At 29.6% G+C, this 23,288-nt stretch overlaps 1 protein-coding gene and 1 long non-coding RNA gene across 2 annotated transcripts; one reads left to right on the top strand and one right to left on the bottom strand.

Moving 5' to 3' along the window:
• Window positions 1–701: 701 nt before the first annotated feature.
• LOC122849279 lies at window positions 702–1,050 on the top strand. Its single transcript, XR_006373558.1, has 3 exons — window positions 702–774; window positions 850–957; window positions 1,029–1,050. It is a non-coding gene; the product is annotated as an uncharacterized LOC122849279 (long non-coding RNA).
• A 15,597-nt stretch (window positions 1,051–16,647) lies between these two features.
• LOC122853770 (putative uncharacterized protein DDB_G0282499) lies at window positions 16,648–18,523 on the bottom strand. Its single transcript, XM_044154225.1, has 2 exons — window positions 18,407–18,523; window positions 16,648–17,364 (listed from the first exon to the last, which is right to left on the bottom strand). The coding sequence occupies exons 1-2, from the start codon at window positions 18,521–18,523 to the stop codon at window positions 16,648–16,650; spliced, it is 834 nt and encodes a 277-aa protein (XP_044010160.1).
• Window positions 18,524–23,288: the final 4,765 nt, after the last annotated feature.

Below are 23,288 nucleotides of genomic sequence, written 5' to 3'. Positions count from 1 at the left end.
AAAAAAATGAATTTTATATTCAAAATATAAAAGAGAGAAATGAAAAAATAAATAAATTGAGACAATGAATCTGGAATTAGCACGCGTGCCTGCCGGCCGTCAACAGATCATGTTTCGATGTTCGTTCTCCATGTAAATTGTTTGTCTTTTATTAGACATATATATGTAAAGCATAAAAGAATTATATATTGAATCGGAAAGAAATATGGATATCTCTACTTTTCTAATTATCTTGCATTTTTTGTCTTTTTATACAATTTACCGGGATGGTTTATGTCACTTTGTTCGGGATTGTTATTCAAGTAAGAAGCTGCTTTATTTTTTTATTTTGTGTGAATGAAAAGTGCTAATCAAAAATGGATATGGACTCGTTAGAAACTCTGGTAAATATTTTTTTTTTATATTATATTAATTTTTTCAATTTAGACATGAGTATTATAATAAATTTTCAATAAATTTGTTTAACAAAGTTGGCTCCTCATCGAGACGCTCTTCGCAGATGATGTGAAACGGAAATGAATTGGCGATATGCACAACGCATGAATCGTCCTATTCCACCGGTATTGCGCCGCCGAAATTTAGTATTGGTGAGTAATTTATTTATAAATATTTTACAAATATAATTCAATAATTTATTCATTTATTTATTTATTTATTAGATAAAATATCATATTGAAGCTATTCTCAGAGGTTTAATAGCTATGTTTCCAAGACTAAGCGGTTTTCAAATGTATGATGATGATGATTTAGATGCAAGACCACGATTTAGAGTTTGTATGTATTTTTTTTTTTTATTTGTAAAAATTAAGATTCTAAGTACCACTGATAATAATAAATTCATGCTTTTAGACAATATTCCTGCTAACGAGGCAAATGATAATAGTACAGTATTGGAAGATGAGTCTGACTTGGCTATGGATGAGTTGGACCATCTCATAATATTCCCATCACTTGGAGGTAATAATTTGTGTGATTTTTTCTGATATATTTTTTTATAATATTTATGTCAATATATAAATTTTTTCTAGCAAAATATTCATTGATACCAGACGATCGATATGGTACAACTATAACTGTTGGTGAGTAAATATTTCTTTATTATAATGAAAAAGGTAGTAATATGAATGCTAATTTATATTTTTTAATTTTTGTTGTAGAACTTTGCAGTGTTACGTATGAGTCAGATCAAGAGATGGATGTAAATCAAGAATCTGATACTGAAACTAACGAAGTTTCAAGTACACAAAATAATGATGTTGCCATAGAAGAATAATATATGAAAAGGAAAAAATATAATAAGGAATTTCTATTTTTTTTTAATGCTGAGAGAGAATTATATATTTAACTAGTAGATAATAATTAATAAAATTGATCAATATAAAAAAATTAAATAATTCATTTATTTTTTGTTACCCTTATGACTTTTTTACATTTTTCAGCGGCATGGGAACATAAGATATGGGACATAAGACATGGGAACATAACACATACTACATGGGAACATGGGAACATAACACATACTACATGGGAACATGGGAACATAACACATACTATATGGGAACATGGGAACATTGGACATAAGACATGGGAACATACTACATGGGAACATGGGAACATAACACATACATAGGAACATGGGAACATTGGACATAAGACATGGGAGCATACTACATGGGAACATGGGAACATGGGACATAAGACATGGGAACATAAAACATAGGAACATAAGACATGGGAACATGAGAACATACTATATGGGAACATGGAAACATAACACACGGGAGCTTGGGAACATGGGAACATTTAAACATAGGAACATAACACATACTACATGGGAACATACTATATGGGAACATACGAATTGGAAACATACGACATGGGACATGAGAAATTGCACTTTAAAATGACAACATATAATTTTCCCGGTCAAATCTGTATTACCGACCCAGGGTAAGAATGATAAATTTCTTTACCATCTCTGCATTATCAACAACTGGGAATTCAAATGAAGAATTTCTTTACTATCTCTGTTTTACCGACCGAGTTGCAGTCCCCTGTCCCCTCGCCGATCTACCTTTTTTCGACCTCCCTCTGATCCAGAACTCTATTAGGTACACTACTACTGTTATAAAATTTTTTTACTTGAGAGATCAATTTTTTTTTGAATGCGAAATAGAAAAAGAGAATGAAAATAAATACCGGGAATCAAGTTGACAAATTTTATAGCGGTATTTATTCGAAGGTTTCTGGACTATTCAATTGTCTTGTGAGAAGTCTTTCTTCCGACGGGAAAAGCCTTCTCCGTGACAACTGGATACCTTCAAATATATATATATATATACCGCTTTAAAATCTTATTGCTTGATGATTTGTTTTTTGATATTAAATAAATAATTTTGATATTATGTTTTATTTGAAAAGTTCTAAACTGATCTTTTTATTTCGATTGTCATGTTGGCTGCGAAGTCTTCTCACATAACAATTGATAAATCCAGAAACCTTGAAATTAAATACTGTTATAAAATCTGTTTACTTGAGAGATTAATTTTTTTTTGAATGCAAAATAGAAAAAGAGAATGAAAATAAATAACGGGAATCAAGTTGACAAATTTTATAGCGGTATTTATTCGAAGGTTTCTGGACTATTCAATTGTCTTGTGAGAAGTCTTTCTTCCGACGGGAAAAGCCTTCTCCGTGACAACTGGATACCTTCAAATATACCGCTTTAAAATCTTATTGCTTGATGATTTGTTTTTTGATATTAAATAAATAAATTTGATGTTATGTTTTATTCGAAAAGTTCTAAACTGATCTTTTCATTTCGATTGTCATGTGAGAAGCCTTTGCCGTCGGAAATTATCAAAAACCTTCTCATATGACAATTGAAAAAAAGATCGACTCAGAATATTTTTTTCATAAGATATTGTTATGAAACGATTTGCGTATGATTTGACCCCTTTCTTGTACACCCCCTTTCTTCATATATATAGGCCTAAACATTTTACTGCTGTCATCATTAATCATTGTGACTCTATCAAATTATATACATATATATTACGAAGAAATAAAAAAACTAAAATGTCAGGGTAAGTTATTATTGTAATTGGTTTATTATTAATTTTTTTTTGAAATTGTTTTTTAGTGATTGAATTTTTAAATTAAATTGTTAGTTTTTTTTTTCTTAATAATTTTTAGTTTTCAGTGTAAAAGTGTTAGTGATTATTTTATTTTTATTTTTTTTTAATGAAAAAAAATTTTTTTATAGTGTTTTCATGTTATTGAATAAATAAGTGTGAAAAATATTTTTTTATTTTAAACGAGGTTTCAAATTATTAGTTTATGCTTTTTTTTTTCGTGTTTCTTTAAAAAGTGATTGCATGATGAGTGTGTTTTTTTTTTTTCTTTTTTTGAGAATTAATGATTTTAAATGACCGGTTTTTATTTTTTTTTTTTTCTGAAAAAGTATTAATGATATTTAGATTCTTTTTGTGAATTGTTCTTCTAAGAGTATATGATTTAAATTATTAGTTGATAATTAAATTTTTTTTTATTATTGAATGAATGAGAGATGATTTTTTCAAAAATATTTTTTATGATTTGATATTTTTAAAAAACAATTTGAATTTTATTTTTTTAGAATACTCATTCTTTACATTTGCGGAGACAACCAATTATTGAAGGCTTGGATTCCAGTAGAATGGGGAAAATTCTACAATGATGAGGTAATTGATCTCATCATTCATACTGCTAAAGTATTGATTGCTCCAACATGCTCGTTAGAATTGGAATTCCAAAATCACCAATTCAAGATCAAAGAAGATGACAACGAGCTATATTTTATTGAAGAAAAATAAATAAAATACCATGGATACGAAACTACTCTGAATATGTACGTATGCAGTACCAAAAAATACACAATATTGAAAAAAAAATTAAAGGATAATAAAAAAATTAAATTATGAATAAAAAAAAAAAAAAAAAAAAATACATAATCAGTTTTGAAAAAAAAAAATAATTTACATGATTTTTTTTTTAAAAAAAATGTAATCAATTTTTTTTGTTTTTTTGAATAAAAAAAAAAAATCATATTACGAAATTTTTTGTGTTTTCAATAATTTTATCAACATATTCTATTTGAAACAGAAAAAAAATAAAGTATATATTGTTTTTTTTTTTATAAATATTTTTCAGCATTTGTTTTGAATTTTTATCTTAGATTTTTGATAAATATATTTATTTATTTTCGTTTTAGTTTTTTTTTTTTTTTTTTACAATTTTTATAAATTATGTTTTTTTTTATTATTTCCATTTATTTTAAAGAAATTGTAAGAAACATTTTTTTTTTTTATCAATTTTATTTATTCAAATAATTACATTTCCCTTGATAATTTTTTTTTCGTTTTCAAAATTACATTTTCAATCGATTATTCTTAAACAGCGATAAATTCACATATGAAAATGTTCGGTGCTACTTGTTGAGTACGCATACCAAGATGGTCACCATCTACCATAGTTTTGAGCTCCTCAAATTCTTTATCTTTCTCCATAAATATTGATATCTTATTGGGTAAAAACATATCAAACTCATGTTGAATTGTCACAATGCTTTTCACTCCATATTTTGTATTTGCTCTTCGAATTTGAGTGATCTTGTATTCAGCTCCAGGAGTTAAATCAGACATTTTTATCAATGGTAAATTGCTGGAGCTACAAGCAACTTTGTTGATTGCTGATAGAAAATCCATTTTATTTTCTGTGAAAAAAAAAAAATTTTTTTTATATAAAATAAATTGTTCTAAAAATAAAAATAAAAAAAATTAAATTAAAAAAAAATATATACCTTGATTCCTTTTATGATGAGTACTGTTCGAATACTTGAATTAATCTGATGCTGTTGATGTCGATCGCACTCTTTTTATAGTAAAAAAAATGTTCTAGAAGAGTCTTCGAAATTTCATTGAATGTTCTAGAATGTTCCATAAAGTAATGGAAATGTCATCGAATGTATAATGTTTTCGAATGTTCACAAAATGTTTCCGAGTGTTTTAAAATCTTTTTCGAATGTTCTTTAATGTTTCCGATTATTCTCAAAAATATCGATAATGCTTTCAATATATTCTTGAATCATCGATCCACCGAAGTTTCTTGATCTGTTCCAAAACATTCTTAATTGTTCCAGAAAATTCCTAATTCATGCTATATAAAGCCTGTAAGGTATACGGCTCTGTCAGTTTATCGATCTTTTTGATTACGTGAGCATTTAAATAAATGAACAACATGAGTTCAGAGCAGTGTCTCAAATTGATAAAGATTATGGATGGAGCATATAAAATAATTCGTACGCCAGATCAAATAGAAAATTGGTTGAAATTCGAAAAAAAAAATATTCGGCTTTTAAATAAAGCATTGAAAGCTGTGTTACGTACCAAGTTGATTTAATTAAATTAGTCTATGAAATAACAAAAGAAAAAAAGAATATTTAAATTGAAAACTAATAATATAATTTACTAGGACTAATTTAATTCAATCAGCTTGGTATTTAACATTATTTTTTAAAATCCTCATATTTTGTTATTCCCTACCGGGTAACGGGTTAGGAGGGAATGTGTAAATTTGTAAATTCTACCTGTTTTATTGTGATTAATCCAAAAGTAATTTGTTGAGAGCGTGTCAAATCGGATGGTCGCCTGATGATGTTGAAACTTTTGAATAATCCAATGGGTAATACAACTCGTAGCACAGAAACAACACCCCGGAGAAATTCACAGTCAATGTTAGGATTAAGGAAGGGTATATTTATAGGAATAATATTTTACACAGTTATGTAATTGAATTCTTTTTATGCACTAATAATATATTATTAATTATTTATTAATTTTATCAATTAGATTAAATTTATTTTGTATAAGAGTTTAACAATCGGGAAGATCAATAATTTCTTATAAATTTTATTAAGTATTTGTTTAAATTTAAGTTGATTTAAAAATTGAATTAGATGTTGTTCGGTTTAAAGTTATCGCGAGAGTGACGCTCCTTAAAATTAAAATTAAAATTATTCCCATAAAATTTAATTAATAAGTAGGGATGAAAAGTGGTGCCATTTCTTGCACCAATGAAATGCGATGGTTCCCATGGTAGTCAGCATCTTCAATTTGTTTAAACATTTAATAAATAATTATTTAGCAACTTCAACGGATGTGGCGTCTCGCGTTGCAGAGGTGACTTTGAAAACTGCTTACCGAAATTTGTATAAAAAGAAAGAAAAAAAAATAAATTGTTTGTAAAAATGTAAAATTTAATATTTAATTCCGTGTGAAAATAATAAAAAAAATAAAAAGAAAAATTTTATTGCTTGCTCGGCATCCGTTGAATTTATTAAATGATTATTTATTATCGATTATTAACTATACAAATACCAAGACGTAACAATTCCCCCCCACAAAAGGTCGTTGTCTGTCTGTTGAACGACAGCAACGAATTAAAAAAAAATTTCTAATTGTTACTAGCCGTTACAGTGGTTTTATCTTATTATTACTTCCCTGTTTTAACATTAAAAAAAAAGTATAAAAAACAAATTTTAGTCGTACTGAAAAATTATTCTAACAATAAAAAATTTCTACTCGAGACCTCTTACGGTTTGGCGTCGGCTAGGCTTACTCCGTGCGAGTCGACTTGACCTATATAATTTCTTGTGACAGTGTGATGGTGTTGTTATCTCGTCATTAATTTTTTATCTAACCTTGGGAGTTATATTTGATGTGTTCCATAAGTTTTGTTGTTGTTTTTTTTTTTTTTTTTTTTTGTTTAACGTTTATCTAATTTGGTGATGATTTAGTTGTAAAAAAAAATTTTATTATATTTCTCCCAAGGTTTTCCAGCGATGTAAAAAAAATGAGAGATTGCAAAGCAAAAAAAAAAAAATGTATTACTGGTTCTTTTGCTTTTTTTTTATTTAGAATTTTTTCTTTTTTTTTTTTATTCAAAATTATATATTTTTTTTGTCGTTAACCCACGCGGAATTTACCCAGCATCGACGCGCGCGTAAGAGATCCCTTACAGTATTGTAAACTAATCCCCCTTTTTTTTTTTGTGTTTTTTTTTTTTTTTTTTATAATTTTTTTGTTTGTTAGATTTTGTTTGTATTTTATTTATTTTTTTTGTTTTATATATTTTTTTGTTATTACTTCCTAAATGATTTAGTAAAATTTTACTAGTGTAGTAGAATTTTACTTGTTAATGAAACTTATATTTGAATTTATTTTATTACAATAATATTAATTACTCCCTAAAATTTAAGGCACGATTTAATTGTATTTTTCCCAACTTAATTTATGTTTTATTTTTTTTTTTTTTTTTATATATTATATTAGAATATAATTATCTATTATTCCCCTTTTTTTTATATATAAGTGTATATAAAAACAAGTTTCAATTATTGGTATTTTTTTGTATATTTTTTTTATAAGTTTTTTTTTTATTATTTTTTTTGTATTTTTTTTTATTATTTTTTTTTTATATTATAAATTCTAGTTGTAATTACCCCTTTATTATTTATTATATTATTTTTCTGGCATGAAAACTCTTTCTCCCCTTAGAGAAGTAAACCAAAGAAAATTTTATATTCTATCTTGATTACCCCAAAAGACAATTTAGTAAAAGAGATTGACTTTTTTATTCAAACCATACGTCGGCTATACACGTAAAAAAAAGAATATATGAAAAGAATTTAAATTTTGAATGTAACATTTTTTTTTTTTTTTTTTTTTTTTTAGAAAGAGAGAAAAAAAAGAATATTATTAAATTGTTATCTTATTTTAGCTTTCTTCTTCCACGGTGACGAATTCCAGGTCGAACAGTGAAACAAACTTTGTCCTTGAATGTTTGTCTGAGATGATCGTCACCCGTCGCTGTGTTTCCTCCAAGATCCGAACCAACTCATCCATTGCTCGCCACGACAAACACAGCTCCTCAATCCCAAGGACTGTCAATTTTTCGGTAGCATGGGCAAACTCCAGCAACCCTATTTCGGTTACCTTTGTTTTACCAATGTCAACCTCTTCAAGTTCGGTGCATTCGTGTAGTATATCGTCGTCGACACAATCAAGATTATACAAAATTAACTTGCGTAAAGACGGCATTAAAGTTGTAAGCATTACTGCCTCTTTTCGCAATTTCATATTGGCACTTATATTTAACACTTCCAATTTAATCAAGGAATTTGCAATTAGAATTAATTGTTCTGAGGTCAGTCCACATGCACTGGCCTGAATCTCAGTTAAATTTACACATCTTATTAATGCCGGAATTATTTTTTCCTGACTCACTAACACTGATAATTTTATTTTTTTTAGCATTTCACTATTCACTCTTATTAACTTGCTGAATTGTTTGTCACTTAGTTCCAAGTCTCTCACTATTATTTCTTCTGTACGTAACAATTCACTTCCATTTTTTTTTAGTTCGTCATTTGCCAAAATAAATTCCACTTTTTCTGCTAACGTTAGGTATTTACAAATAATTTCCAATGAGTCATAATCCAAGCTTTTGTTAGTATTCATTGTTTTTTTTTTTTTTTTTTTTTTTTATTAATTAAAAACGTATATTTTTTATATATATATATATAAAATAAATTTATGCTTTCAATAATTTTTTGTTAAATGGAATTTAAATATTAGTTTTTTTTGTATATAGAGCAAGTATTCACAGCGGTCAACGCCCAATCTGTGAATAACATTATTTGTTTTGATGGCTGTATCCGGTCTTACAAAGTATAACAAAGTATACCATATAATTTGTGTCTTCGTTTTTCATATTTCATTATCCCATTCATTATTTTTTGTCATTTTTTAATTTAAATATTGTTTTCTTCTTCTCCTCTTCGCGCTGTGATTCTCCCGACTCTGCTTGTAGTACTCTCCTCTCCAGCTGATCACGAGTGTGTAGTCTAAGTTGTTTCCCCTTGATTTCTTCTTGCCGTCGGCCCAAGGTCTCTTGATGCTGCAGCCAAGCTGTATATATATAGCGTGTGGCGACGTTGCCATTTATCTCTATATACAGTGTGACTCGTTGTTGGTAGATTTTCGCCCATGTTATGTTTATATTGTATTGTGTGTATGATGTAGTGTATACTTGTTATTGTTTTTTTTTGTTTATTAATTTTGTGTAGGATTCAGGGTAAAAAAAAAATTTTGTTGAAGGAGGATATTATATAGGGAAGATAAAGGATCGCTTTCTAACCCAAATTTTTTATTATTATCAATTATTTTATTTTTCCCCAAAAAAAAAATTTTATTTATTTTTTGTTTTAGGTATTTTTTTGTAAAAAAAAAATTTTTTTTTTTTGTATTTGTCTATTAATTTCTCGGTATCGTTTGCTTATATTCGTGCATGATTAACGCCGCTAAACTACGCGCCGCGAAAACCGACTCGGCTACACCTATAGTAGTTTCCTGACCTACGGTACACGATATAACAAATATAATTTTATCCTGGTTATTAATTTTTACATTCTTTTTCTCAAGGTAATTATATTTCGGTGTAGGATCTTTTATTTTTTTACAGTAGTATTTCAATGACTTTATGTAACTAGAAAATTTCGGTTGTATCTTAATTAATTTAACTGTGGTTTGATTTAAAGTCGTTAATAATATCTCAAGCATTGATATGATCACCTTATTTACTACTTCATTAATGTCATTACCTGTACTTGTCGTTTCATATTTTCCTACCTTTAGTGTCATTAAATTTTTATTATTAGTGGCTAGGTTTTTTGTCCAAATATTGTCCCCATTTATTTTAAATATTAAATATGTGTTCATCCCTTTTGCAATAAATTCTAGTAAAACTAATTCATCAATTTCCCTGTCAATTAAATATTCTTTTAATTGTTTAATTCGTGTGTGGTAGTCGTTTGATGTCATGTGTTTATTTGTGTTAGTGATAATATTTTCTAGTCCAAGAGTTTCAATACGACTTTCGTGATTGTCCGTGACTGTCAAGTCTCGTAGGTCTTCTAACCCGATTTCATTGTCTGATTTTTCGTTAGCGTACTGAGCGGCCTCAGCGACTAACTGTAACAATTTCTTTTCTTGATTAATGATTGCACAGTAATTTTTCCTGTCGAAATTTTTATTTTGTGTATTGTCCATAAGTGTCATTGTGTCGTTGTATAATTGTTGTTCACAATATGTGTTGTGTAGCATGAATTCAATTACTGAGTATATATCCGAAAGGTGTTTGATTATTATCTGATTTATTCCCTCGTATTGTTCCTTGTATGAAAGTAAATTGTTGTCTAAAAAATATTTAACGTCTTCCAAAATATCAAAGTAATTTTCGCGGTTTATTTGCTTGTCCCCATTTATTTTAAATTCATTTATAAAATCATTTTTTATGGTCATTATTATTTGTCTATCATCAATTGGAAAATTTAAATGTGTTACTTGTTTATTACTGTATATTTTATAGTTATTAGTTTCGTATAATTTATTAATTGATAGAATTTCTGGTAAAATTTTTCGAATAATTTTGTCTCCCGTAAAAATTTTATTAGTAAAAATTGCGTTTAAAATTTCCTGTTGTACAATACTAAGTACCCACATATTTTCATTTTACTAGAAGTCGTTAATGCAAAAGTTGACATTTCGTTTTCGGCAATAAAGACTTCCGGTTCGTCTTCAGTAGCAGATAATTTTTTTGCTACCCCTTCATATAAAATTTTGTATTTACTAAATTCACATTGATCGCTCTTATCTACATTCCAATACACGTGTCGGCCATTTGATAAAATACAAAATCCCGATTCGTATTTACATCTTTCGCCTTGACGAAAAACGACTTCATTAGTAAGCAAATCGATTGATCCCCGGTATTTATCATAGACTACTTTTATTACCCCTTGTACAATTACCTTTTCATAGGACCCAAAAGTATCTTGAAACCCCGTACCCTCACAAGATCCGTCTTGATTTAATGAACCCGCAAGTGTAACATCAGTAGAAGTGACTTCGCGAATTTTAATGTCAGCAATTACCTTACTATCTGAATATTTGTAAACCCCCATTTCCGTTAAAATATCACATTTTTCCCGGTCAATTTCTTTAAAATAAGTTCTCTGAAAATTCGGTACCATACTAACATGACTCCACATTCCGCAACGAGCGACCGTACGTGTTATTTCGACCGCGCATTCGCGTATTTCTACATCACGAAAATCAGTAATTTGCATGAGTTGTATATTGACTGCCGTTTCATTTGGTGTAATTTGTTTAATGTCGCATTCTTTTACGTGTAATAGTGAAAAAGTGGATATGTTAATCCCCCCGTGTCCACAATCGAACCCACTCCAGGCCAACACTAGCTGGATCTGGCATAACACCCATAACATGACCCGAATGGTCTTCATTCTGAAATATTTTTTTCTAATTTAATAAAAATTGTATATAAAAATTTATTCCCCATTTTTAGTACACAACACAATGATGTTTATAGATAATTTTAATTTTACAACAATCAAAACAAAAAAAAAATTATATATGAGAGAGAAAAAAAATTTATTCTATTATTTATTAACACCCTTAATTTGTTAATCACTAAAAAAAAATTTATATATAAAAAGATTGTTACAAAGAAACTAGAAAATTTCCCGAAAAAAAAAAAAAATTTTATTTATTTCTGTGATTAATTTTTATTTTTCCGTGTATAGTGTTTTGTACCCTTGTTTATTATTACGTACACACAACAAAAAAAAAATTTTATGTGAATTTTTCATATATATATATATATATTTATACTAATCAATATGTGATATACGAACTTTATTTTTATGTACCTTTTTTATTTTATTTCTAACATTAATTTTTAAATTTTCATCTCCACAATTTTCAACAACCTCATAAGGTCCCTCCCACTGTGGTCCAAATTTATCCACCAACCCTTCTTTCAACAAAAATATTTTATCCCCGACCGAAAATTCCCGTGGATTCGTGTATCGATCATAGTAATGCTTGGATTTATTTTTTGCTAAATTTAAATTACCGATTGCTTCGTCCTGTACATCGCGTATTTTAGTAAATAATTTAGTTAAATATTTCTTGTAAGTTAGATTATGTTCCTCAACCGGAGGAATACTAGATGGCATTTTTGCTATTTTACCAAATACTAGTTGGTGAGGCGTAAATCCGGTTGCTGCGTGTCTACTAGTATTATATGTAAATATGGCTAGTTCACACCACACATCCCAATCTTTATTCTTTTCCACGTGATTCCGTAAATATTCTTTTATTTCATGGTGTGACCTTTCAAGGGACCCATTACTTTGCGGTCTGTATGCTGTGGTACGGTAAATTGTAATTTTAAATATTTTGGCTACTTCCTTAAAAAGGGAGGACATAAAATTCGTTCCCTGATCAGTTAGCATAGTTAATGGTGGGCCAAATACGCAAATAAACCGTCTAACGAATGCGTGAGCTACGTGAGTCGCGTCAGTTTTTATTAATGGTATGGCCAATAAATATTTAGTTAATTGACATTGCATAGTTAGTATATGGGTATGTCCCTTTTTTGTCTTTCGTAACGGTCCAACCATATCCATAGCTAGTTTTTCGAACGCGTAGGTAGGTGTATCCGTAATATGCATTGGTTGACGGGTTCTAATCCGGACTAATTTATTTAATTGGCATTTTCTACATTTCTGAATAAAATCAACAACATCCCTTTTCATTCCCGTCCAAAAAAAGTCTTGTCTTAATCTGTCATATGTCTTTGTCATACCCTTATGTCCACCAGCTGATGACCCATGATATTCTTCGATCAAGGCCATACGTATTTCTACGTCTGGAATTTTTACTTGTAAATTACATATAATTATTTTGATGTCTGTCCCCATGAAAGTATTAATTAATAATTGTTGAATAAATTCCCACGGTATTTCGTCTAGTTTATGAGTTTTTGCGATACAAAAAATTTTAATATCTAAACCCATAATTACATTAAATAAATTGGCAATACTTTCAGTCACGTCTTCTTCTGTCACCTGGTCATTAGAACGGTATTTTATAGGGATTACTAAGCAAGTCCGCGACTTGTACTTAACCCGACTCGATCTATAGATTGTCATGTCTTCCGGTATTTTAATTAATTCCACAATTTCTTTTGCCCCATTATCAGCGGGTTCCCCCGAAATGGTAGTAAAAATTACCATGGCCCCGGGTGAGTTTAATAAATTATCTCTAGACTCGACAGTATTATTATTTATTTTTATAGTGTTAGGAATTTTTCCTATTCTGTTATCCAAATCATTGATATTATCATCATTATTTATCTCATTATTTTCAATATTATTGTCGTCTTCATCATACAACCATTCATTCATATTAATAGTCGAGTCATTTTCACTATCATCTTCCACCACATTATTTTTATTATTTCGTAAATTGTTATTAATCAACATATCTTCTTCATCTTCTCCGTCATAACTCTCATTCTCCATACTTTTCTCCGAGTTAATATTTAGATCATCATTATTAAAATTTTCATCAATATCAAAATCATTATTATTAAAATATTCTTCATTAATTAATTCATTATCATTTTCAATATTACTTAAATTACTATTTTCATTATTTTCTATTTCATAACATTTATTTTCATTAATTTTTTCATTATTTTCACTTTCGTCATCCGTGATAATATTACTCATGTCAATTTTACTATTATTTTTAGGAAAATTTTTATCAAGGTCCTCCGATGTAAGTTTTAGATTTTTGTCAGCTGTGTTATTTTTATCGTATTGTAAGTCATTTTGATTGTCATTATCTGTTAACGCGGGAAATTCGGTAAAGTCTTTTGAAGTAGATGGTTGAGGGTCAATAAATCCACCAAAAAGATTATCAACCTTGTTTTGATTTTGTAATTTAAATTTGTTTTTTAAAATTTCATCAGTCACAATTTTAGGTTTATTATTATTTTTATTTTTTGTAATTTTATTTTTATCTTCACTTCTAATAGTAATATTATCGTGATCAATTAATTCATCAAAATCAAAATCGGGTTTGATAATTCTTTTTGTTGAATTAGTTACATTGTTTTTACGGTCTTTATACTTGGTATACCACGGAAGTTTCGTAATGTCGTCCGCGTCGACCATCAGCTGTGGCCTTTTAATATTTTTAATACTCCACTCGTCACTCGGAGTGTCGGATAGATCTGTGCTCTGTTTTCTTTTTTTGTATTTGCGTTTCAGTCTAACTGTGTCAGTGTCGTCAGATGACGTGCATTTGAGTCTTTTGTTTTTAGTACCGGCCTTGATGCGCGATTTACCTTTCCCCTCCGTCAACACGAACAGCTGTTTAATACACATCACTCTCTCATCACTCATACTTGTATGTTCTGGTGGGAAATTTCTTGACAGCGCGTCCGCGTTCGCATTCACCCGCCCTTGTTTATACACAATGTCATAGTCATAATCTTGCATATTAAATCGCCAACGGACACATCTTGATTGTGGATTTTTCATAGAATTTAGCCAAACTAAAGGTCTATGGTCCGTTACTAAAGTAAATTTTTTTCCGTACAAATAGGGTCTAAATTGATTTACCGCGTAAACGATAGCTAGCATTTCTTTTTCGGTGGTACTGTAATTTTTTTCCGCGGTCTGTAACACACGCGATATATATGCTACCGGTAAGTCTTGACCTATGGGGCCTTGAGACAAAATTCCTGCAATTCCAACATCACTAGCGTCAGTCGTTACTACAAATTCTCGTGTAAAATCAGGATATTGCAAAATAGGGGAAGTTAGTAAACAATTTTTCAATTTATTAAATGATTCAGTACAGTCGGGTGTCCAGTCAAATTTTATATTTTTTTCCAATAATCTAGTCAATGGTTTAGAAATTTTTGCATAGTTAAACATGAATTTACGATAATACCCAGTTAGTCCCAGAAATTGCCTTATTTCCTTGACCTTGGTGGGTCGTGGGAATTCTTTGACAGCAATTAATTTTTTTGGATCTGGTTTTACCCCATTCTCAGTAATTACATGGCCCAAAAATAATAATTCTTTTTGTAAAAAATTACATTTATCCGGTTGAAGTTTTAAGTTGGCTAGTCTTAGTCTGTCAGCTACTTGTTTAAATTTTTCAATGTGCTCTTCCAGGGTCACCGAATAAATTACCAGGTCATCCATATACATAAAAATACTAACACCTTGCATTCCTCGGAAAACTTTATTAGCCATTTTCTGAAAGACGCAGGGTCCATTCCGTAAGCCAAAACTAACGCGAGTATACTGATAATGATTGTATGGTGTGGAAAAAGCGGTTTTATGTTTGTCTTCCGGATGGAGTGGAATCTGATGGAATCCACTTGCCAAATCGAATGTAGAAAAATATTTCGCGCCCCCCAGTTGATCTAGAATTTCGGATATGTTAGGTAAAGGATAAGCGTCGCCAATTGATTTTTTATTTAATTCTCGATAATCATTAACCAATCTAAATTTCTTCTCTCCGTTAGGGCCGTCTTTCTTAGGGACTAACCATATAGGGGAGGAATAAGGACTCTCGGAAACTTCAATAATTTCGTGTGCTTCTAACTCTTCTACCTGTCTTTTTATTTCTCTCGAGTGTTCCGGAGGAAATCTGTATTGTTTAATAAAAACAGGAATATCATCAATAGTCGGTATTCGATGTTGTATGACATTGGTACACGTTAATTTTTCCCCTTTTACATGAAATACGTCTTGATAATTTTCAATTAATTTTTCCACTGCTTTAGATTCGACTGTATTTAAACCCTTGTAATTTACCAACCCTTTAATTTTCTCGCATCTGATATCATTGTATACGGGTTTAATAGGAAGTGTTTGTTTTTCATTTGTGTGAATCAGATTAAAAATATTTGATTTCGGCTTGAAATTAGAATATCTATTTAATTTATTTTCGGTATCTATTAATTCCAAAAAATGTTTGTCAGTTTCTTTTTTTTCTTCAACAATTAATTTATCTTCATTTATATTAAAACCCTCTTCAAATATATATTTTTTTTCTAATTTAATTAAGGGCGTTGTAACAGTTATATTTTTATCTGACACATTCATTACATTTATATAGTCATATCCTTCGTCATTTTTAGTAATATTTCCTTTTATAAATAACTCGTCCCCAAAATACAAATTAGGAATTACACCCGGCTCTGCAGAATTTTTATTAATTTTTACTGTTAATGCAATTGTACTTTTAGCTGGTATCTCTTGCGGTGACCCACAGTAAAATTCCATGTAATTATCTTGGCCAAAACGGAACGTATAATTTTCAAAATTTAAACTTGCGTTATGTGCTGTAAAAAAGGTCGACCCCAAAATTCCCATATAACTAGTTGGAAAGTCATTATCGACTACATGAAAAATAGTGTCGCAATTTTTTATTGACAATGTAATAATCCCCAGGCTATCTATTTTCCCTTCCGTAATTCCTTGTAATGATACTACCATTTGTGAATTAATTTTATTTAAATCTTTTAAAGCGCATACTTTAATAATATTTACTTCCGCGCCCGTATCCAGCATTAAATTACAAACCCCTTTAAGACCTTCCGTGTACAATGATATAGATGGAATATTAGTGGTATGTATAAGGTTAATTTTTACATTTATTTCTGGTCTGGAGATTGATTTGACTGAGAGGGTTGGACTGGTTGTTGTGGTGGCCGTGGTTGTGTCACCCCCTCGCGGTTCACTGGCCCACCCCCGTTTTTTTGAGCCTGTCTTTCGAGACATCTCATCTGGGCATTTTGTAATGCATAGCAAGTATTCATGTCATGACCTGGTCTTCGGCAAAATGGACAAGTTACGTCATAATTTGGTTTGTTATAAAATTTTCTGTCTTGAGTATTTGTCTGGTTAGGAATAGTATTGTCATTTGGCAGAGGGCCATTATTATTTACAGGATTATTAATTGGATATTTTGTATTAACTGCATTATTTGTTGGTTGATTAGAATTATTATTTGAATTATAAAAAGTGTTATTATTATGGTATGGTCGAGGTGGATAACCATTTGTCGAATTTCTATAAGAATTATTGTATGGCGTATTAGTGGTATTATTATTGGTTCCGACGGGATTCGAACCAGTGGCCTCGGGTGAATTTACATCAAGATTTTTCTGAGCATTTGAATTATTATTTAGATTCGAAAAATTTACGTCATTTGGTCTATAATTTCTATAATTACTATTAAAATTATTATTAATTCGAGGGAAATTATTATTGTATCTTTGATTAGGAAAATTACGAGAAAAATTATTATTTGGTGTTGAGACAACTTCCGATGGCTTCTCAATTTTATTGGCTTGTACAACTTTAACTTCCTTTAATTTTCTAAGTTTGAGACTATCAATATATTCATTGTATATTTTTTTTGTGTTATTCCATACTTTCAAAAAATCTGTGTTATCAAAATTTTTACACTCAACTCTCAGGCATACTTCTGGTAACAATCCCTTTATAAATTGACGAATAGTCTTTTCTTCAATAACAAATTTACTCATGGTTCCAAACCCATCATTATCGCCCTCATTACAGTCATTTAAATCATTATATAATTTTAACACTCTACTTCCGTATTCATCAACATTCTCATTGTCATTCATTACAACGGTGGACAATTCATTCCAAAGGGAGTCAAATGTTTTTCCCGTGTAAGTAACGGTACGGAGCAATACTTCTAATTCGTCAAGTGAAGAAAATTCTTTATTGCCAATTAATGTGACCTTGGGTCCAGTGATTTTATTTTTAATGGATAACATAAAAGCTTGTGTCCATTGTGGGTCAAGGAGTTTCAAGGCTGACCGACAACTACCAATAAATCCGCGAATGGAATTTGTTTTCCCGTCATATTTCGGTATTAGATCAAGAGCATCTCGTAAAGAGCATTTACCGACGGTAACGTTTTCGACCGGCTCAGAAATTTTTAATCCGTTTTTGCTGTGAATTATTTCGGAATACAATGGTACATTTAAGGGTGGGCTCGAATGTTCTGCTTTAAAAGTTGAATTTACTTGTGTTTCGTTGTTATCATTTAAAAAATTTTGATTGAAGCTATCTTTACTTTGTTGGTTAAAATGTTTAGTAAATGAGATAATACAGTCATTTTTAATTTGTAATTCCTTTTTCAAGGTCTCATTCTCGCGTTGTATCTGAGTAATCGTCTCAGTCAAAGCATTCTCTCTCTCGTTTGACATAATAGCGTTATATGTGTCACGGTCATTCATCATTCTCTCAATTTGCTGACGACACTCATTATTTTCCTGATTTACTTTCTCAAGGTTCTTATTTGCATGCATGACTCCCTCGCTCAAAGTATTATTTCTATCTTTTAAAATTTTTTATTTCCTGATTCAAACCATTCACTCTTTTCTTCTCAACACTTAAACGTTTTGTTAAATTTAAAATTTCATTTGACATTTGTTCATTATCAGTAATAACAAGATCAGCAGCGACTTTTATTTTATCAACCGTACTAACCATATTGTCCCCCAATTCGGCATGTTGTTTTAGCTTTTCAATAGTTTCTTTAGTATTTGCGTATTCAATCCCATCCACGTTTTTTTCCACATCAAATATTTCTAAGGTAGGAATTATTCCTAAAAATTCGCTAGCGCATGATCGTATTTCGGTAAGTAAAAATTTCAAATTTTCCCCGTCAATTTTTCTCCCCCGCATTGCTTCAGCGTGTAAGTCTACCTCCTCGTATATAGGAGTAAAGGGCGACTCGGCCCCCGACCTAGATGATGACATTTTCGCTAAGTATTTCCCCGACGGACAAATTGATTAACACGGAAAAATTTTTTTTTATTTTAAAACACACAAAAAAAATTTATTTTAAGAATTTATCTTCATAAAAAGGTTAGCGCAATAAAAATAGAATTAATTTATATAAATTTTCAAGTTTGTTTGTTCACATAAAATTTAAAATATAAAAGGTACATTTTGTTCAAAATAATAATAAAAAAAAAATTTATTAATTTAAATTTAATTATGACTCTCGCGACAGAATTAAATTTTAATAAAATAGCAAATAATATATATATGAATAAGTGTATAATATGTGTGTATAATGTACTGAAAATATTACTACCCCAGAAAAAAAATTTCTATTTATTTCCGCACTGAGTTTACGAATCTACCTTACACATTACTAATATCCCACTTCTGACACCAATTTTGTTACGTACCAAGTTGATTTAATTAAATTAGTCTATGAAATAACAAAAGAAAAAAAAGAATATTTAAATTGAAAACTAATAATATAATTTACTAGGACTAATTTAATTCAATCAGCTTGGTATTTAACATTATTTTTAAAATCCTCATATTTTGTTATTCCCTACAGGGTAACGGGTTGTGAGGGAATGTGTAAATTTGTAAATTCTACCTTGTTTATTATGAATAATCCAAAAGTAATTTGTTGAGAGCGTGTCAAATCGGATGGTCGCCTGATGATGTTGAAACTTTTGAATAATCCAATAGGTAAACAACTCGTAGCACAGAAACAACACCCCGGAGAAATTCACAGTCAATGTTAGGATTAAGGAAGGGTATATTTGTAGGAATAATATTTTACACAGTTATGTAATTGAATTCTTTTTTTATGCACTAATTATATATATTATTAATTATTTATTAATTTTATCAATTAGATTAAATTTATTTTGTATTAGAGTTTAACAATCGGGAAGATCAATAATTTCTTATAAATTTTATTAAGTATTTGTTTAAATTTAAGTTGATTTAAAAATTGAATTAGATGTTGTTCGGTTTAAAGTTATCGCGAGAGTGACGCTCGTTAAAATTAAAATTAAAATTATTCCCATAAAATTTAATTAATAAGTAGGGATGAAAAGTGGTGCCATTTCTTGCACCAATGAAATGCGATGGTTCCCATGGTAGTCAGCATCTTCAATTTGTTTAAACATTTAATAAATAATTATTTAGCAACTTCAACGGATGTGGCGTCTCGCGTTGCAGAGGTGACTTTGAAAACTGCTTACCGAAATTTGTATAAAAAGAAAAAAAAATAAATTGTTAGTAAAAATGTAAAATTTAATATTTAATTCCGTGTGAAAATAATAAAAAAAAAATAAAAAGAAAAATTTTATTGCTTGCTCGGCATCCGTTGAATTTATTAAATGATTATTTATTATCGATTATTAACTATACAAATACCAAGACGTAACAGCTGCCAAAACAGTTGGTGATAAATTAAGAATTCAAACAACAATATCCCAACTAAGATCATTGAGTGAAAAATTTAAAAGTGAACGAAAACATGGTGCTGGTGTTGGACATATTAAAAAACTGAGTGATAGAGTGAAGTGGCTAGATGGTGATTCAGCATTCCAGGGTCGAATACGATCAGAGACTATCGTTAATCTTCAACATACTGATATACATTCATTTTTAGAGGATTCTAAAAAAATGACAATTAACCGTTTAAAAAATATTCTCAAAAATCATGAAAATTTAAAAGTGAATGGTGTTTTAGCTTGTAAATTTAGAATTGTAAAAAATGGTGAACCTATCGATACAAAATATTTTAATACAAAAAATCAAGTGATATTACCAACTACTGACTTGAAAAATTGGTTCAATGACAACTTAACAAAAAAATTTCTCACAAAAATTGAAGATTTTCAAGAAAAAGATTCTGGGTGGACATTAAGAGCAATTATTAATTTGATGATTAATATTAATCGTTATGAGCCATTGAGAGGTAGTTTATCAACATTTATCGAATTGCCAAAGAGTATCCAAATAAAAAAAGCAGTTTTAAATATTAAAAATAATGATGAGTACTGTTTTTTGTATGCAATCACAGCGGCTTTGTATCCAGCTCAATCGCACAGCTATCGTACCACATCATACCCTGATTTTAAGACAGTTCTAAATTATGATGGGATAAATTTTCCAATAATGTTATGTGACATTCCAAAATTTGAGGTTATGAATGATTTATCAATAAATGTCTACGGTATTTATGATAAATATGAAATAGCACCAGTGTATTTGAGTAAACACAAGTCATTAAAATCCACAATTCATTTACTCATTATGAATAGTGGATTGTCAACTGATGAACCAATATTTCATTTTGCTTGGATACGAAATTTATCGCGACTTGTCAGTTCACAAATTTCGAAAAATTATCATAAAAAGTGGTTGTGTGATCGTTGTCTTTGTCATTTCAAAATTCAAAATTCATATGAAAAACATTTAACTGACTGTGAAAATAATAATAAAGTGAGAATGATTTTACCAGAAGAAGGTGAAAATATATTGAAATTTAAAAATCACCGATTCAAAGAACCAGCACCATTTGTCATCTATGCAGATCTTGAATGTATTTTAGAACCTGGAGAGAATGATTCAGACAATCATGTGCCGCACAGTGCTGCATATTATTTTCATTGTACATATGACAAGTCTCTGTCAGAATTCAAGTCACGTCGTGGTCCTGATTGTATAGAGTGGTTTGTCAGAGAACTTCAAGAAAGAACGAAACAAGTAAATGACATTTTGAATAATCCAATACCAATGGAGCCTCTTACTCAAGAACGAATCATGGATTTTCAAACAGCTCAAATATGTCATATTTGTGAAAATGAATTTTCTCCTGCACAGATCAGGCATCACGATCACTGCCATTACACAGGCCATTATCGTGGAGCAGCTCATCCTGAATGTAATGTCAACTATACAGATTCACATACGATACCAGTAATATTTCATAATCTCTCAGGTTATGACTCACACTTTTTTTTGCAAACTCTAGCAAACATGTTTGAGGGCCCAATTAGAATTTTACCGATCAACAAAAAAAATATATATATCTTTTACAAAAGAAATCAAGTATCCATGTTTAAATAAACGAGGTAGCCGACTAGTAAATTTAAGATTCATCGACTCCTACAGATTTATGGCAACTAGTCTTGACAAACTGGCTTCAAACTTAGCTGATTGCGATAAAAAATTACTAAAAATATTGTGAAGATCCAGAAAAATTTCAATTATTAAAAGAAAAGGAGTATTCCCATATGAATACATCAATAGCTGGAATAGATTAGAAGATATGAAACTTCCATTTATTGATCAATTTTATTCAAGATTAAATAACAGCAATATTTCAAATGATGATTATGAACATGCCCAAACAGTTTGGAAAAAATTTGAAATCAAAACACTTGGTGATTATTCAGATTTATATTTACGTACAGATGTTTTGTTGTTAGCTGATATTTTTGAAAATTTTCGTAAAAACTGTTTATCATCATACAACTTAGATCCTCTTCATTACTATACAACACCAGGATTCTCATGGGATTGTATGCTGAAAAGTACTGGTGTAAAATTGGAATTACTAACAGATGCTGAACAACTCTTATTCATCGAGAAAGGAATACGAGGTGGAGTAGCTGTATGTCCGAATCGTTATGCAAAAGCCAACAATCCATACATGGGTATGGAGTATGATACAATCAAAGATGAGTCATACCTCATGTACTTTGATGTTAATAATTTATATGGAATGGCAATGTCACAACATCTTCCATACGGTGGCTTTGAGTGGGATAATAATCAGTGGTCTTTAGAAGACATTTTATTAACACCTGACGACTCTTCTACAGGCTATATTTATGAAGTCGATCTTGAATATCCTGAAGAATTACATGAACTCCATCAAGATCTTCCATTGTGTCCAGAGCACAAAATACCACCTAATTCTAAACAATGTAAACTAATGACAACTTTTTATCCAAAAGAAAAATATATTATTCATTATAAAAATCTCAAACAATATTTAAAACTCGGTATGAAATTATTAAAAATTCATCGAGTTCTCAAATTTAGACAGTCATCTTGGTTAAAAAAATACATAGATTTGAATAGGAAAAAAAGACAAGAGGCAACAACTCAATTTGAAAAAGATTATTATAAACTTTTGAATAATGCTGTATATGGAAAATGTATTGAAAATGTAAGAAAGCAAAAAGATGTTAAAATGGTCACCAGATGGGAAAACAGATATGGTGCTAAATACATTCAACAACCGAATTTCCATAGCCTCACAGTATTTGGAGAAGACATTGTTATTATTGAAATGAATCGGATAAAAATTCATTTCAATAAACCAGTTTATGTAGGATTTTCAATACTTGATATATCAAAAACATGTCTCTATGATTTTCATTATAATTATATAAAATCTAGATTTGGTAACAATGCAAAATTAATG

This window comes from Aphidius gifuensis, linkage group LG1, assembly GCF_014905175.1.
Source record: "Aphidius gifuensis isolate YNYX2018 linkage group LG1, ASM1490517v1, whole genome shotgun sequence".
NCBI lineage: Eukaryota > Metazoa > Arthropoda > Insecta > Hymenoptera > Braconidae > Aphidius > Aphidius gifuensis.
This window is presented reverse-complemented; position numbering and strand designations above follow the sequence as displayed.